At 37.6% G+C, this 17,586-nt stretch overlaps 1 protein-coding gene across 1 annotated transcript in view; it reads right to left on the bottom strand.

Annotated features, from left to right (window-relative positions):
• Positions 1–10,193: 10,193 nt before the first annotated feature.
• Positions 10,194–17,586, bottom strand: part of LOC140730485 (ciliary microtubule inner protein 6-like) — a 40,188-nt gene continuing 32,795 nt past the window's right edge. Inside the window, exons 4-5 of the mRNA XM_073050972.1 lie at positions 16,045–16,160; positions 10,194–12,771 (exon numbers count right to left, since the gene is read on the bottom strand). Coding sequence (XP_072907073.1) covers positions 12,283–12,771; positions 16,045–16,160 — 605 coding nt within the window. The 3' untranslated portion in view covers positions 10,194–12,282. The remainder of the gene's footprint in view (positions 12,772–16,044; positions 16,161–17,586) is intronic.

The raw sequence follows: 17,586 nt of genomic DNA, 5'->3' as shown, positions 1-17,586 counted from the left end.
AAATAAATTTCCAGCCAACTGTGCTCTCCCTTCTCTCACCATGCCCCATCCCTCCTTCCAAGATACAACTTGCTACCTTTCTGAGTTGATGTTGACAAAAACTGGAAAGAAAAGCCTTTTGTATTTGCTTTCCATGAATTTAATAACCTATTGTACACATTTTGGCTTGCACTGATGCACTAGTTCCATGTTACAATGTATGTGTTCCAATGTCTGTCTGCTGGAAGCCATTCCAGAGTTAATATGTCCAAATCAGGAGCTTAGTTCATCCCACAGCCCTGTAATAAGTTTGAGCATTGCATTGAGCATTTAATGATTCCAGCTATCTACAGTTATAATAGCTGTTACCTGTTGTAAACCAATGTGTAAAGCTGGCACCCATATTATCCTTGCCTCCAGTCCCAGATACAGTATGCTTTTCACTGATCTCTCCATGATCACAGCTCTTATATCCTCAGAGATACATGTGATGTCACTATCTGAATGAATAGCTGAGATATGACAAGACTGAGGAATACACGTGTCCTTGGGTTCAATGAATGTGATTTCAGTTTGAAAGTGCTATCTGATGAACATGGGCAAAGTTGTGCTCTGTGTCCTGCAAGCCATATCACTAAGGCTCAGCATGCTTGGGGTAATACCCACCATAGTTGTCCAAAGGATACTGTATCTCTTGAGGATAACTGCAGGCCAAAAATGAGATGACTGTGGCAAACTAGCATTCTGCTAGTATTACATTCAATGGGCACAGTTTAATTAATTTCTCAACATGATTTCATGACCATTTTCAGGTACAACAAGAATAAGAACATCTAAATTCATTCGTTTGGATACCTTTGTCTCCATATTTCACCTCTTTACTGTCAGCAGCCTTTTAAGGAGTGGCTGGAGGCATTCAAAAATTTAGAGAAGACTGGGTCCTAATAGGTGTCGTCTGGGCTTGTCTGGTACAGGAGGGTATCAGTAACATCAAGGATTTTAGGGCCTGTCCTGTTTTGACTGTGATGATGGACTGTGCTTGGAAGCAAAATCTGCTCTTTAATAACATAAATGGATAATCACTCTTTTTGATATCAGGTTACCTTGTGCTCGCACATTATTTCACAATTAATTTGGATATAGTCTCAATATTACAAAATTGTAACAAGCTCTCACACTTTGAAATTAAATTATATTTTTAAACTATAGTCTATTGTGTCATTTCCTTCTGCCACATCTTGGGTTAATGAATTTATAAATGTTCCAATATGTTTTGTAAATAGCTCTTATTATAGATAGGGTGTGTACTTGTTCATTTCCTCAGTGATTGTCTCCCAGAGTATCTGTGAACATGCACATGATTATGAATATGTCTCATAACTAACATCAAGAATAAGTTTCCTCCATTGTTTTCATTTGGGAAAGCAACCAAGTTCATAAAGTTTATTGAATTGACAGATTGCCTAACTGACCACACCTAAATCTCCAAAGGCATTAGATTATACAACTTAAAAACATATATTAAAATTTTCTGTCCTTAAAATAATAACAATCATGGAAAATATCATCAAAGAATTTTTCTGTAGTCTTCAAGTTGTGTTTTAATTTTGAAATTGATAAAGCAATGAGGGAAATTTACTTTGAATTTGTTGGTATTAATGGAGAAAGAGTGAAAGGTTAAAACTGATTTCCTGGGGAAGCAGAAATATGCTCTCCCCTCTAAATTTAGATTTTGAGCTCTGGATGATGAAGAACTTGATCATATTGTTTTGAAGCAGTGGTTTACTAAGGATCTGAGAATAGTGAAGGATTCTGGAAGTGGGTGAACTCCTTTTTATCAGTAAGACCAACGGGATTGGCTGTGAGATCAAATGTTGAGGTGACATGAGTTGGTAAGTCTGGTGGTAAATATGAAGCAACCTTTCAGCAGAATGAAGATTATATATATACACAAGATGCAGAGACCTTATATAAAGTGCTAGAGGAGAGAACATATCATTTGTTAGATAGTCATACACTATCTAACAATTGCATTTGTGCCAATCAGCCCTGACCTATCCATACCCTTTGAACTACCATCCTAACACCACTCTTTCCCTTGCACCACAACTCCCCCACATCCACCAAACTCAGTTTGTTTCCTGGATTGAAATTTATGCCTAAAGCACCAAAAACAATATCACTGAATAGAACAGATCTTACAGTCTTCCGTAAATATTTGTCAAAATGATTAACAACACTTCATACAAGATAAAAGTTTCAATCATCCATGATTATTGTTTTCATGCAAAATGAACTATTGCTATCCTCATTGTTCATTGCATTTCTGAGTGGAAATCTTTAAAAATCTATTTTTGACCAAAAATGAAAGGCTTGATACATTTGATATAATTATATAGCAGGAGGAATCCAGTTGCTTAAAATGATTTTGCAGGCAAGCTGGTCAGTGAAAAATCAAAAGAAAATATTATTTTGAATTCCAACAAATAATAAGAATACAAACTTACTTGTAATATCTCAAACTCCATCTACTATTGCTCTTTTCATTTACTTAATCCATATATATCTACTTAGAATTTTCATTATTTATCCACTAACTTGGATATGTGATTGTATTTTTTTCAACATTGTTTTCTTTTAAAACACAACCTCTATTTACTGCTGTCCAATCCCTTTCATCTCCATTCTGATAAATTACACCCCTCTGAACCATACCAACCTGCCAATGATCATGTGAATTTCTCGAATCAAGGTTTTACCCACCTGCATCAGGGAAAACAACCAAAAAATGACTAGTTCACATAGTATCTGAGTGAAATGTAATAGTACCTGTTTCTTGGTTTTGCAAGTTCGGCCAAATATTTCCCAAAGTGATTCAGCATTGGATATCTGAATTGATTTTCCACCAAAATTGTCCTTAGGATAATGACATTGCCTCTTTGGAGTATTGGGGAAAATTAGAGCTGTGAGCAACCCTCCCTGATTTTTCAGGGAAATGAAGTTTGTCACCATTCAAGTGATGAAATTTTGGATTAAGACCTTGTACTCCATACTTATTTTTGATCCTTCATGATTGACACTCACATGGAATCAATCCATGGGCTCAGCCATTGATCACTTTATCACTGGAAGAACCTAAGACCACCCCCAACATGTTGCTCATTCAACAATTGTTCTCATTCTTCATACCCATCCCTATCCTTCACTATTTAATTGTTCCCATTTCCCCAGTCTTCTGCTTCAGTGGTTTTTACCTGAGGCCTGAATCCCCAATTCTCCCACCATTCCTCCTTGCTAAATGTCAGCAGCTGATCTTCCTGACCCTAATCCTCAATTCAGGACAGCATAAGTATTTGCAACATTACTTCAAGGATCCAAGATCAAAACAGTTGTTAACATCTGTACTGCAGAAACCAACTGTACTCACACTTGGAGAGACAAGAATTTTGAGACAGTTTTCAATATAACTCGATGCACTGTGCATTAACCCATTCAATATCTGTGCAGCTTTTGACATGGGCAACAAAATTACTCTCCAGCTCCTCTCTTTGTTCAGCAATCCCACAGATCATTGTCGATAATGTAGAAGATTACAATGGGATATCGACAAGACTCAGAGCTAGGCAGTGAGGTGGCAGATGGATTTCAATCCAGAAAACTGTGAAGTGATGCAGTTTTAAATATTGAATTTGAAAGCGGTGTATGGCATTAATGGTAGGATTCTTGAGAGTGTGGAGGACCAGAGGGATCTTTGGAATCCAAGTCCATAGAACCTTCAACGAATGCCATGTAAATTGATAGAGTGGTTAAGAAGATGTGCTGTATACAGTAGTGTGCTGGTCTTTATTAGTCAGAGGATTGAGTCTAAGAACCACAACGCCAGAATCAGAATCACAGTCAGATTTATTATTGCCGGCATGTGTCGTGAAATTTGTTAACTTAGCAGCAGTTCAATGCAACACATCATATAGAAGAAGAGGAAAAAGTAAAAACAAATAATAATAAATAAGTAAATCAATTACAGTATATGTATATTGAATAGATTATACTTCATTAGGAGTTTGAAGAGTTTTGGTTTGTCAACAAAAAAACAATATATTTTTTAAAAGTGAGGTAGTGTTCATGGGTTCAATCTTCATTTAGGAATTGGATGGCAGAGGGGAAGAAGCTGTTCCTGAATCGTTGCATGTGTGTCTTCAGGCTTCTGTATCTCCTACCTGATGGTAACAGTGAGAAAAGGGCTTACCCTGGGTGCTAGAGGTCCTTTATAATGGATACTGCTTTTCTGAGACATCACTCCTTGAAGATGTCCCAGGTACTTTGTAGGTTAATACCCAAGATGGAGCCAACTAAATTTACAACCCTCTGCAGCTTCTTTCAGTCCTCTGCAGTAGCCACCCCACCCCCCCCCCAACCATACCAGACAGTTTTGCAGCCTGTCAGAATGCTCTCCACAGTACATTTATAGAAATTTTTGAATGAATTTGTTGACAAACCAAAACTTTTCAAACTCCCAATGAAGTATAGTCACTGTCTTGCCTTCTTTATAACTGCATCAATATGTTGGGCCCAGGTTAGATCCTCAGAGATCTTGACACCCAGGAACTTGAAACTGCTCACTCTCTCCACTTCTGTAATACTACAGGTCTATAAAACTCTGGTTAGACCATATTTAGAGTACTGTGTTTAATTCTGGAAACTTTAGAGAGAATGCAGAGGAGATTTACCAGGATGGAGCATGGATTAAAGAATGTAGGGCTTTTTTCTTCGCGTGATGAAGGTTGAAAGGTGACTTGATAGAGCTGTATAAGATTATGGGTAGCATAGATAAAGTGAGCAGCCAGCACCCTTTTTTTCCCAGGGTAGCAATGGCCGATACCAGAAAACATCTGTTTATGGCGAGTGGGGGAAGTTCAGGGGAAGATTTTCTGCACAGAGTGATATGTGCCTGGAACACACTGCTAGGTTTGGTGGTTGTAGTTGATATCATAGGGTCATTTAAAAGATTATTATATAGGCACATGAATGTAAGACAAATGTATAATTATAGACTGTGTAGGAAGAAATGGTTAGATTGATCATGGAGAAGGTTTTTATAGGTCGGTACGACATAGTGAACAGAAGGGCCTGTATTGTGCTCGACTGGTCTAGGTTCTAAAATTGCACTATCCTTAAAATAGGTACTGATATATTAGTGGCCATTGTGCAACCCAAAATAAATTTGATTGCCGTTAGATTCCAATGAGTTTGCCTTGTTCACCATGATTCATATTCTCTTAGAAGTGCTCAGATAGGATTGTCATTATATTACTTTTTCTCTCATTAGACCATATTTCTAACTTCTATTGGAATATTTCCAAGTCTTAAAGTAATAACAATAACTTCATGCCTTTTGAGAAGAGTTGTCTTTTTGAGATTTTTTTTCTGAGATCCAGTACTTTGTTGCATAGCCTTTAGGTATTTCTTTCTTTGCTTCCTCTAAATAAGACTGATTTCTGTATATGAGTTAAAATTGGGGCAAATGGTTGTTTGGAAGTTATTGCTGGGTATTCACCTTAACTCCATTTGTATGCAATAGACATACGGGAAATGTTTTGTATGCTGTGTGTGCCAGGAATTTTAAACAAAAACAAAGTACAGAAAGTTTTTTGCAGCAGTTTCTTTGAACTGCTGCCAACTGTTGCTGTTGGCCGATCACTATTGAAATCTGGTTTACTATTTAGTCGACAAATGGGTAATGTGGTGGATTGAATGCTGAAGTTTCTAACTTTAGGAGGTCACAGCATGCAAAACAGCCAATAAGTTGTGAAATTTTCTTGGAGGAAAGATCAATAGGATAAAAGACCAAATCTGTAGAAGATTGCAATTTAAAAGTTTAGTTGTTTATATATTTTTAAATCATTTGTTAAAGCAACTAGGAATTTTAGCAGAGGGATCTGAACCAGAGTTGATTGGGCATTGGTAGGCAAGGCAATGCAGCGTGTAGTGAAGCTGTGAGGAAGGACAGGTAGATGATTGGGCAAAATTGCAGTTAGTGAGATGAGTTGAAGTACAAAATGAGGGCAAAAATCAAAAAGGGTGATGTATACAGAAGGTGTTATATTTGAATGCATGCAGTAGATGATCTTGTAACATGGTTAGAGATTGGCAGGAATGATATCACTGAGCTGTGACTGAAAGAAATCATATTTCTTTTTGGGAGCTTAACATCCAAGGATATACATTGTATCAAAAGGACTGGCAGGTAGCCAAAGAGAGCAGCTCTGGTAGTACAAAATTGAAATCAAATCCTTAGAAAGAGGTGGCATAGAATCAGAAGATATAGAATCCTTGTGGGTAACATTAAGAAATTGCATGGGTAAAAAGATCCCGATGGGAGTTATATACAAGCCCCCAAACAGTAGCCAGGATGTGGGATATAAATTTCCACGGCAAATAGAAAAGGTATGTAATAAAGGCAATGTTACGATAGTCATGAGGGATTTCAATATGCAGGTAGATTAGGAAAATCAGGTTGATGCTGGATCCCAAGAGAGGGAATTTGTAGAATGCCTATGAGAGGGATTTTTAGGACAGCTTGTGGGAAAAGACAATTCTGGATTTTGTGTTGTGTAATGAACCAGATTTGATTTGGGAACTTAAGGTTAAGGAACACTTAGGAGACAGTTATCATAATATAATGGAATTCACCCTGCAGTTTGAGAGGGAGAAAATAAAGTCAGATATATCAGAATTACAATAGAGTAAAGAAAATAACAGAGACATGAGGGAGTAGCTAACTAAATTTGATTGGAAGGGGACACTTGCAGGGATACAGGTAGAGCAACAATGGTTGGAGTTTCTGGGGGCAATTTGGAAGGCACAGGATAGATACATCCCAAAGATGAAGAAGTATTCAAAAGGGAGGATGAAGTAACCATGGCTGACAAGAGAAGTATTTAAAAACCAACAGAAGGCAATTTAAAAAAACATAAGGAGGGAAAAGATTAAATATGATGATAAGCTAGCTGGTAATATCGAAGAGGATACAAAAAGGTTTTTTTCAGATTCATAAATAGTAAAAGAGAGGTGAGAGAGGTGAGAGTGGATAGTGGACAGCTGGAAAATGATATTGGGAAGGTAGTAATGGGGCACAAAGAAATGGTAGACAAACTAAATAAGTATTTTGTGTTCATCTTCACTGTGGAAGACATTAGCACTATGCCAGAAATTCAAGAGTGTCAGCGGGTAGAAGTAAGTGTAGTTGGTATTACTAAGGAGAAGGTGCTTGGGAAGCTGAAAGGTCTGAAGGTAGATCCTGTAAATCACCTGGACCAGATGAACTACACCTGAGGGTTCTGAAAGAGGTGGCTGGAGAGATTGTGGAGGCCTTAGTAGTGATCCTTCAAGAATCAGTAGGTCTGGAAAATTGCAAATGTCACTTCACTCTTTAAGAAGGGAGGGAGGCAGAAGACAGGAAATTATAGGCGAGTTAGCTTGATTTCAGTGGTTGGGAAGAAGTTGGAGTCCACTTTTGAGGATGAGGTTTTGGGGTACTTGGAGGCACATGATAAAATAGGTTGAAGTCAGCATGGTTTCCTAAAGGGACTGACAAACCTGTTGCAATTCTTTGAGGAAATAACAGGCAGGATAGACAAAGGAGAATCAGTAGATATTGTTTATTTGGATTTTCAGAAGGCCTTTGACAAAGTGCCACACATGATAAGATAAGAGCCCATGGTATTACAGGAAAGATACTAGCATGGATAGAAAATTGGCCGACTTGCAGGAAGCAAAGAAGGAGAATAAGGGGGCCTATTCTGGTTGGCTCCTGGTACATGCAGGGTCGGCCAATTTTCTATCCATGCAGGGGTCAGTACTGGGATGCTCTTTTCACGTTATATGCCAATGATCTGGATGATGGAATTGATGGATCTGTGTCCAAGTTTGAAGATGATGCAAACATAGGCCGAGGGGTAGGTTGGTAGTCTGCAGATGGTTTAAACAGATTAGGAGAATGTACAAAGAAGTTGCAGACGGAATATACTATAGGGAAGTTTACGTTCATGCTCTTTGGTAGAAGGACTAAAAGCATAGTCTATTTTCTAAATGGGGAGGAAATTCAAAAATCAGAGGTGCAAAGGCACTTGGTTTTCCTCTTACACAATTCCCTAAAGTTAACTTACAGGTTGAGTCAGTGGTAAAGAAACCAAATGCAATGTTAGCATTCATTTCAGGAGGACTAGAATACTAGAACAAGCTTTATAAGCTTCTAATGTAGACCTTATTCATCTCTGTAATATTACTTTTATCAGATTTTACTCAGTCTAATAGTAGTTGAAAAATTTCTCTTGAGCCTTTCTTTTCTCCAGGACTGACCACTTTTAATAACGTGCTGGTCAATTTTATGTTCTCCCTGCTCAGAAAACTTCAATTTCTGCAAAATTTAGCTGCCCATTTCTTATTTTGCATTGTTCCATTCACCTATCATCCCAGTTCATCTTTGCTATGTTGGCTTCCCAACCCCATAGACATCAAATTAATCTCAATCCTCCTCCATTCCTTAATTCTCTTGGATCTCTCAATTCATCCATACAGGTTTTATAACAATGATACTTGTTTCTTTATTGCATGCTGTAATTTCAAAATTTAGACCCAAAGTTTTGCAATTTACTCCAAAGCACTTTGCCTTTTTAGCACTTTGGATCCCTTCTCAAAATGCACGGGTAAAGAAATTTTTGACTTGATGCCCAATTTTGTCTGAATATATCTCTGAAACATTCAGACACACACACAAAAAAACCAAATAAACAGAATGTCTCACAAATAAACAAAAAATAGTTTTAAAGGCAACACGAGTGAATCTGCAGATGCTGGAAATAAATAAAAAACACAAAATGCTGGCAGAACTCAGCAGGCCAGACAGCATCTATGGGAGGAGGTAATAACGATGTTTCGGGCTGAAACCCTTCAATGTATCCAACATATAATCCTCCGTAACTTCCGCCACCTCCTACGTGATCCCACCACCAACCACATCTTCCCCTCCCCCCCACTCTCGGCTTTCCGCAGGGATCACTCCCTCCGCGACTCCCTTGTCCATTCATCCCTCCCCACTGACCTCCCTCTGGGCACTCATCCCTGCAAACGGAAGAAGTGCTACATCTGCCCCCACACTTCTTCCCTCACCACCATCCCAGGCCCCAGACAGTCCTTTCAGGTGAGGCACCACTTCACTTGCGAGTCAACTGGGGTGATATACTGTATCCAGTGCTCCCGATGTGGCCATTTATACATTGGGGAGACCCGCCGCAGACTGGGAGACCGTTTCGCCGAACACCGGCGCTCAGTCCTCCAGCAGTGGCGGGATCTCCCTATGGCCACACACTTCAATTCCACAGACCACTCCCACTCCGACATGTCTGTCCATGGCCTCCTCTACCGTCAAGATGAGGCCACACGCAGGTTTATGGAGCAATACCTTATCTTCTGCCTAGGTAGCCTCCTTCCTGCCGGCATGAACATCCAACTCACTGACCTCTGTTGATACCCCTGCCCCCCACCCTTATCCCCATCCCTATCTATTATTTTAGTCTGGTTCTCTTTCTCTCTTTTTCTCCCCCCTTACTATAATCTCTCCCACCAGCCCTACCTTTCTTTCTCTTTTATTTCCCATAATTCTCCACCTTCCTCCTAGCCCATTTCCCTCCAGCCTATCACTTCCCAGCTCTTTACTTTATCCCTCCCCCCACTTCTTAGTCCCCCCTCCACCATCCCATGTTACTTCACTCCTGATGAAGGGTTTCGGCCCGAAACATCGTTATTACCTCCTCCCATAAATGCTGTCTGGCCTGCTGAGTTCTGCCAGCATTTTGTGTTTTTTAAAAAATAGTTTAAAGTTGTCTTCAAAGTATAAACCAAAATTCTAGGGAGGTGTGGGGAACTACATATACCTGTCTGGACAGGCCCCCCCCCCCCCACCGCTGACTGCTCCTGTGGCTCCTCCCACAGACCCCGGTATAAAGGTGATTGGAGCCACAGATCCTTCCTCAGTCTCCAGGATGTTGTGTGGTGGTCACTTGCTGCTTGTGCTTTCTTCCAGCCAATAAAAGCCTACCTTAACCCACGTCTCAGAGTTATTGATGGTGCATCAGGAGGCAATGCAAAAATATTCGAATATTTTTATTTAAATTGAGAATTCTTTATCATTTAAATCATTATACTAGACATTACTGGTGATAATAATGGAAATGAATAGTTAATATAATTTATTCACCATAATAGAGCTTGTTATACTTTCTACCCCTAAACTACATCGAGAATGTGTACAAACATGATACATATGGATAAGCTACTGAATAACACTTGAAATAAGGAGAAAAGGTAGAATTTGTATTTCCTCAAAAATCTCTGAATGGGGCCAGCTGCATATTGTATTGCTCCTTTCGATATGTCAGTGCTAGGTTATTTAAAGAACTTGTCTAAATGTGGATCATGAGAATTTCTCAGGGCAATGCTAGTCCTGAAGGCAGCTTTTGGCTCCTGCTATGCATATCCAGTAAGCCTTGTTTATATGGTGTAATGAAGTTAACTTTATTTTTAGGTAATTTTTAAATGCAGTGTTAGCTTTAGAAATCAGATTCATTGACTTGGAGAAAAGTTGTGTGCACCTATTGATCCTACGTACTGGTCCTCCACAGTTTAAAATCTTTCCGTTTAGGGCATATTTCAATGTGCTTTTTTCAGTAATGCAAGATACTTGTTCTTTGAAGCAATGAAAGAGTAATGCTTGTGATACAGGGAAATTATCATCTTCACTGAACAAATATACAATGAAATATAGAGAACATAGTAATTCTTGCATTGTAGAATCACCCTGTTTTAATTCGACTGAAAGCAGTGGAATGAAGATCATGTAAATTCCATGAAGAGCGGGTAATCTGTTCTACCACACTGCTGATAAGACACATTGAAGATGTAGCCCATCATTTTTATTTGTCTATTAAATGATAATCAAATTAATTCTTGATGGAAACAAGTTTATTTTGTGTTTATATGCCTATACTGAATCACTTTAAAGAATCAAATTTCAGCTCAAAGAAGGTGACTAAGTCTACTCAGTTTCAGTTAAGACTTAATTCCAAGACCAATAATTCCAATTCCAGGAAGTTATTGAAATATTTTGTTATTACAATCTAGCCAGGAAGCTTATTTTCTTAATTAAATAATCTGTTGGTTTCTGGCTTCCACCAACTCATTACCAGCAGTCTATGAAAGAGAAGCGCTAGAACATTTCATAGGCAGTTAGACTTCAACTGGAATGGTCGCACTGAAATTTCCTACATGTGGTTGTCATTTACTGCAAAACTTAAACTATGAGAGAAATCTAGTTGATAGAAATGTTGCTTTACTAGGAAATGAGAGTGCCATTAGAAGAAAATAAGTAAGGCCTGGCATTAAAGAAAATTCAGCTTTATCATAACTGAAATTTAAATCCTAAAAAACTTAACAGCAATTTCTCCTGGACATGGGCTGACCAATCTTGGTGTCTCATCATTATTGTCCAGTTGCTTTAGCTAATAATTAGGGTACAATTCTCCAGGTGTTTCTATTTGTGAATATGGATAGTTAAGCTTTTCTTCCACAAAGGCATCACATTTAAGTTTGCTTCTTTCTTTCCTCTAGAAAATCTGGAAGTATACTCCACATACAATAAATGACAAACAATAAATGCTGTTCTTGTTAACAACACCGACATATTTTTAATGAATGAATCTAAAGATGCCACTTTATATTTGACATTTTAAAATTCACTCATTCAAAAGATGTGGATATCACTACAAGACCAGCGTTGATTCATCATTTCTATTTGCTCTTGGGAATCTAGTGCTGGGTTGTCCCCTTGCAGTATCTATCATGAAATACCCCAGAGTACTGTTAAATGGGCATATGTTCAAACAAAATATCATTGGCACAAGTGGTCACATATTATTCATACAAACTGTGCAATGTTGAGAGGGCTGGGAATGTCTTGTCGTATTAAAATCTGATTTTTATCTCAAGGGAAAGTGCATGCTGTGATTGCTTTATCTAGTACCAAGAGAACAGGACCATTAGAAGAGTTGAATTTACAATTATTATAGAATTACTGCAAATGCAGGTGCATGTTGCTGTACAACAGCTTGTATTTAACACCAAGACAAAAAGTTAAACTGGAATAACAAGATTACATGCAGTACAGAAAGTTTCTCCTTTGATATAATGTGCTTTTAATGATCAGACTACTACAAATCTGTAACTGAGGAAGGCTGTGTATTTATTTTGTTAAATGCTGATTGATGTCAGTTTGTCTTTAGTGTTATTGTTGTTGAAGGGAACAAGTGAAGAATTAGTTTGCAACAACAAAGATGGTGCTGGCGGAGATGATTGAGGTAACTTTGTACCAGCGTGGTCATTCTTTTGTTGTTTCGATACAGAGTGATCCGCTGCAATCTGGTGCTGATCCCTGACTCCACTTTTTGTTTTACCCTTCTGTGACCATAAGCTACTTTGTCCTTCAGCAGGAATTCTGGGATAACCCTTTGCTGTTTCCTCTGGGTCTGGTTTTGATAAGCATGTTCCCAAACACAGCATCTGTTGAGAATTTGTCGAGCTGGGCCTGGCAGAGGCCAATGTGTTTTTCCTCAAATTTCCTTTCTCTTTTAAATGTTCCAATGAGTGTGACCCTCTGGTAACCAGGAATGTTTCTGTTCCTCTGGGAGCTATCTTTCCACTCTGCGAGTTTATCTCTGTGCACACAAAGGCTCCGTGACGCTAGAAAAGGAAACAAATTCAGCTTTAACAAGCGGAACACAAGCGTCTTGTGGATGCAGCTGTAGGCTGAGTTCATTTATTAGCTCAAGTGCTGGCACTCACTTGCTTCTTCCACTCCATTGGCTGTAAGCCGTGGCTCAGTTATCTATGGCCTGCAGATAATGGATATTGTGTCAGCTCAATTTATTCATGAAATTAAACAACAACGGAAAGTTTGAAATTTAGAACTTGGCTTTGAAATGACCAAAATAAAAGAAGCCTTTATTTTCTTACCGTTTGAGCACTTTTGCTATTTATTACTCAATAGCATGTGACTTGAAAATTACATTATGTATGATTGTCACAATAAGATTTCATATCTTGCAGCAGGAGTTCCCATGGAAACCATTCATTCTGATTATTTTGTAGGCTGTTAAATGTATAAATAAATTTTGATCATCTTTCTTTTGCGTGCATTTCACCTAACTGGGAAAAGTACACTTTTTTTTACAGGGATAAACCAGAAACCTGCTCCTCGGTTACTCTTAGGGCAACTAGGAAATGCATGCTAATGCTGGGATCAGTTTTTTCTCTGGAGAAATTTGGAATGATTTGAATTTTTGCTTTACCATGTTACTGGAAGTTGTAATTCTACATTTTACACATAACCAGTACATAATATTAGGTGTAAATTTTGTTTATCTAGCTTCTCAGGATTTTAATAGTGTCTGTCAGCTGATAATTGTAAAATCTGATAACCATTCCATGTATGTCCTTGCATTCAACATTGTTTAATAATCCTACAAGTAGACTTACTGATATTTAGATTAATGTAGCAAGATATGAGATTTCTACAATAAAACTCTCATCATTAACACCAGTCCTAAATATATCACATGCTACCACTTTGTGGACAGAATAACTAGATTAATAAATGCTGTTTTAGTCATTAAACAACTCCAGTCAATATTAAACATCTAAATGAACAACATACAGCACAAAATCTACAAAATTCATCAATCTTAAAATATAAGAAATGATAGATGTGCCCCAAGCACAAAAATATTAGCTGCTACTTAACCATAAACCATAAGGCACAGGAGCAGAATTGGGTCACTCAGCCCATCAAGTCATGAAACAAAACAATTCTTTGAACATTGTAGCTTCTAAGGTAAAATTACCAGCCATCCCAAGAGGTTTTGACTTTTAGTTCTAGTAATAGTAACACTGAAGATAATGACAAATAGTATTTAACTAATTTGCTATTTATTGTTTAGAATTTAGGTTATAACCATATAACTTTACAGTATGGAGGGAAATAATGCATTCTGTCAAATCTGCATTAACCTTTTGCTGCAGTAAATTGGCATTAGACCATCTGCCTACCTTTCTTCCCAGATCCTCTTATTTAAATATGTCCTTACCCGTTTCTGTAAAGGTTGTCTTCACCTCAATTATCCCCTGTGAATCCATTCTGTTATAGCAATCAGTGTAAATAAACTTGTTTGATACTCTTTTCTCACTCTCTTGGGAGCAACATTAAGTAGATAAAGTGTCATCATTGAGTCCCTGAAGATCAATGGATCAATGTTGTTGTTACACTCACCGTGAATGGCCAGGTGAGAATATACAGGCCTATTTATACTTGGATGGAGTACACCTGTGAAGAGCAGATGTTATAGGCTCTCTGCCAGAGGAAATAGATAATCCAACCAGCAAACTAAATTCCTGTTTTGGTCTCATTGTATACGCTTAAAATTATACAAATAAATTTTTCCCTTAACAAGAGAAAACAGCTTTATTTTAAATTTTTTCTTGTCTGTATCAATGAAATTAGCTTCTCATTTCTGCTCTTGAGACAATTTCTGGGCACGAGCTCAGTGAATATGTGTGTATACTTTCAATGGCGTTGATACTCTCTATGTGAGTTGCCCAAAACTAATTTTGTCATTGTGTTTGAAAATACAGATTCATGTTGATCTCTTTGCTCCTACATCTAGCTGACAAAACAACAGTAACTGTGTTGAGTAAATTGGAAAGGATCGAACTACTACACTAATGGGGCTGCTGCACTTTTGGAAACATATAGATGTTAGTTAATACAATGTTGTACATTCTTTCAGTAAGATCAATGGGCAAGTGATTTAAGAAAATAAATGTGGTGGACTGCCTACTTTGGATGAGGATTAAAACTTCAGCTGATGAGACTAACTCCTGGAATTTGCTTCACAGATTCTTCCATCTTGCTACCTCTCTTCCTTTAAAATGATTTTAAAGCCCCTGCTTTTGAAGCTTGCAGTTATCCATTCAAATATCTCATTTGGTTCATTCTCCAATTGTGTTTGATAATGATAAGGTAAATTTGCCTCAGAATATTTTACAATAATTAAGGGGCTATGTAAATACTGGCTGTATACTCCATGATGCAACTAAAAAAAGCTGCACTTAGTGTGGTGGCAACATTTACCAGGATTCCTACTGCTTTTATGTCCTGCCCTGCGCACTATTTATCAGCATTTAGTCTTGTAAGCAGCACCGTCTCCAATGGATCTATTACCGGTACTTTTCTAAACAGAAACCATTTCATCCTTGTACGAATGTGCCTGCCAAACTTACCAGTTCTTTCTAAAAAAATTGTCAAACACCACATTTCATGCTCAATCTGCTAAATGTGAGCTGTACTCACGATGAACATAAGTATTGGTGTATGCCTATCTCCTGAGAATAGCCTAACTGTAAAAACTTTGTGGTGGGACCAATTCAGAACATTGAACGGACACACTCCTGCTTTAAAACACCCACTTGGTATTGAAAAAATATTGAAACACTTCCATGTTAGAGAATTATCAGTATACATTCTGCTTCAGAAAAAATAAACAAAGTCTGGTATTAAGGAGATAATTGCTAGCTTACTGGAAGGGTCAATAGCACACTAGTACTGTTTCTGTTAAACATCAATGTTTGTTTGACAGTATCTTTCTCCCAATGTGCTTGATTGTCTTCAATATTTTAATTTTAGGACATTATGGAAAGTTGCTTACTCTCTCTCTACAACTCTTCCTTGGCTATTCTTCATTTATCCTTTACAGCTCTGCTCTTTGCTTATGTTGCCAAGGCCAAAGTGTTCAATTCATATTGAGAGTCCATGTTGAACTTATGGTTAAATATATTAAACTGCTTAGCCATCAAAGCGGTTCTTCAGTACTCCTTTGAGGTAACTTTTGTACATACTAAAATAATATTTAATATACAATAGCTTGTGTATAGAAAGTATAACTACAAACTTTGCCTTACCTTTCCTCTGATGGGCTCATTTGGATACTTTCTTGCATCATATTGGTGAATGAAAGATATGAATTCTCGATAAACCCTTGGTGGAGACACTAACTCACTGGTATCCACCTGTGGAACTTTGTGACAGTTTCAAAAAATAGTAAGTTCATACCAACACAAAACAATGCGACAATCAAGATTCTGCCTTTCTATACTAAGTGTAGCATGTCACTACATTTCTAATATTGTCAAACAGATTTTCAGTTTATTAAAAGAGCAGAATTGGAGAGTAATGCTAGGTGATCATACTGAGATTCACAAATTGTTACAAGACGAACTATTTCATGACAAAATCTACACTCACTCTTCTACGTTCCAAGGACTAAAGTCCAAACCTATATAATCTTTCCTTATAACTCAGGTTCTCCAGAACCCGCAACATTCTTGTAAATTTTCTTGAAACTCTTTCAATCTTATTTACACCTTTCCTGTAGGTAGGTGATGAAAATTGCACACAATGCTCTGAATTAGGCCTCACCGACGTCTTATACAACTTCAACATAACATCACCCTACTCTTCTCCCATTTTCAGCTCTAATCAAATGTACATTCATGAACATAAGGGATACTATACATTAATGATCTGAGTTTTCCATACTCCTCTTCCCTATTCCCTGCCTTTACTGCCCTACAAATCAACATCTGCAGCCTGCAAGCATATGCTGTCAGCTGCTACCATTGTGAAACTCTTAGAATGTTCTAAAAATAGTGTTAGTCAGAAAGATAGGCTCATGCCTTTAGAATTTCTCATACTGATCTCAAACTGCTTTTGACGTTCTTGAAGGAATAGTTTTTTCTTTCCACCAATCTTCAACTGTTGTCCATTTTTTTCTTTTCACCCCCTTCCTCCTTTCTAAGACTGAATGTAAATTCTAGTTTTCTTTTCCCTCCCAGATAGTTCTCAGCCTTGCCCCAGGCCCTCCAAATTTTTTCCAACAACTCAGTCTTAAATACTATTATGATAAACTGCTGACCATCTCCATTTGCATCTTGCAAGTCTCTTCCTGAAGGGGCTTAATCTTTCCTTCTGATTTACCTCATCCTCATCAATAGTTTACCACTCTCTCTTTCCAATTATTCCTCACTCCAACTATTCTAATTTTAAAAATTCACCATATTTGGGCAGCACCGTATGTGAACACCAGCAAAGTAGATGTCATGTTTGCCTGATAAGCAGTAATTTATTAAATAAGGAAGCCTTTGGATGTCCTGAGGATGCAACGTAATAGCTACTACTTGTGAGATAAAGTGGATATATTAAGCATTGATTCATTATTATTTAATTTAGCATCTAAAACAATTTCAGTTAATTATTTGCGGTAAATACAAAACTAACACATTCGTATTACTAGTTATTTACAGAAAAAACTTTGTTTACGATGATGCTGATTTCACATCTTTCAAATCGATTTTTAAATCTTTATCAAAGACCCATTAATTATAATGACATAAGATTCAAATCAGACTTAAGACTGTCAGCATGAAATTGCAATACCACATTAG

This window comes from Hemitrygon akajei, chromosome 7, assembly GCF_048418815.1.
Source record: "Hemitrygon akajei chromosome 7, sHemAka1.3, whole genome shotgun sequence".
Lineage (NCBI taxonomy): Eukaryota > Metazoa > Chordata > Chondrichthyes > Myliobatiformes > Dasyatidae > Hemitrygon > Hemitrygon akajei.
The sequence above is the reverse complement of the archived record's forward strand: the minus strand, read 5'-3'. Positions and strand labels throughout refer to the sequence as shown.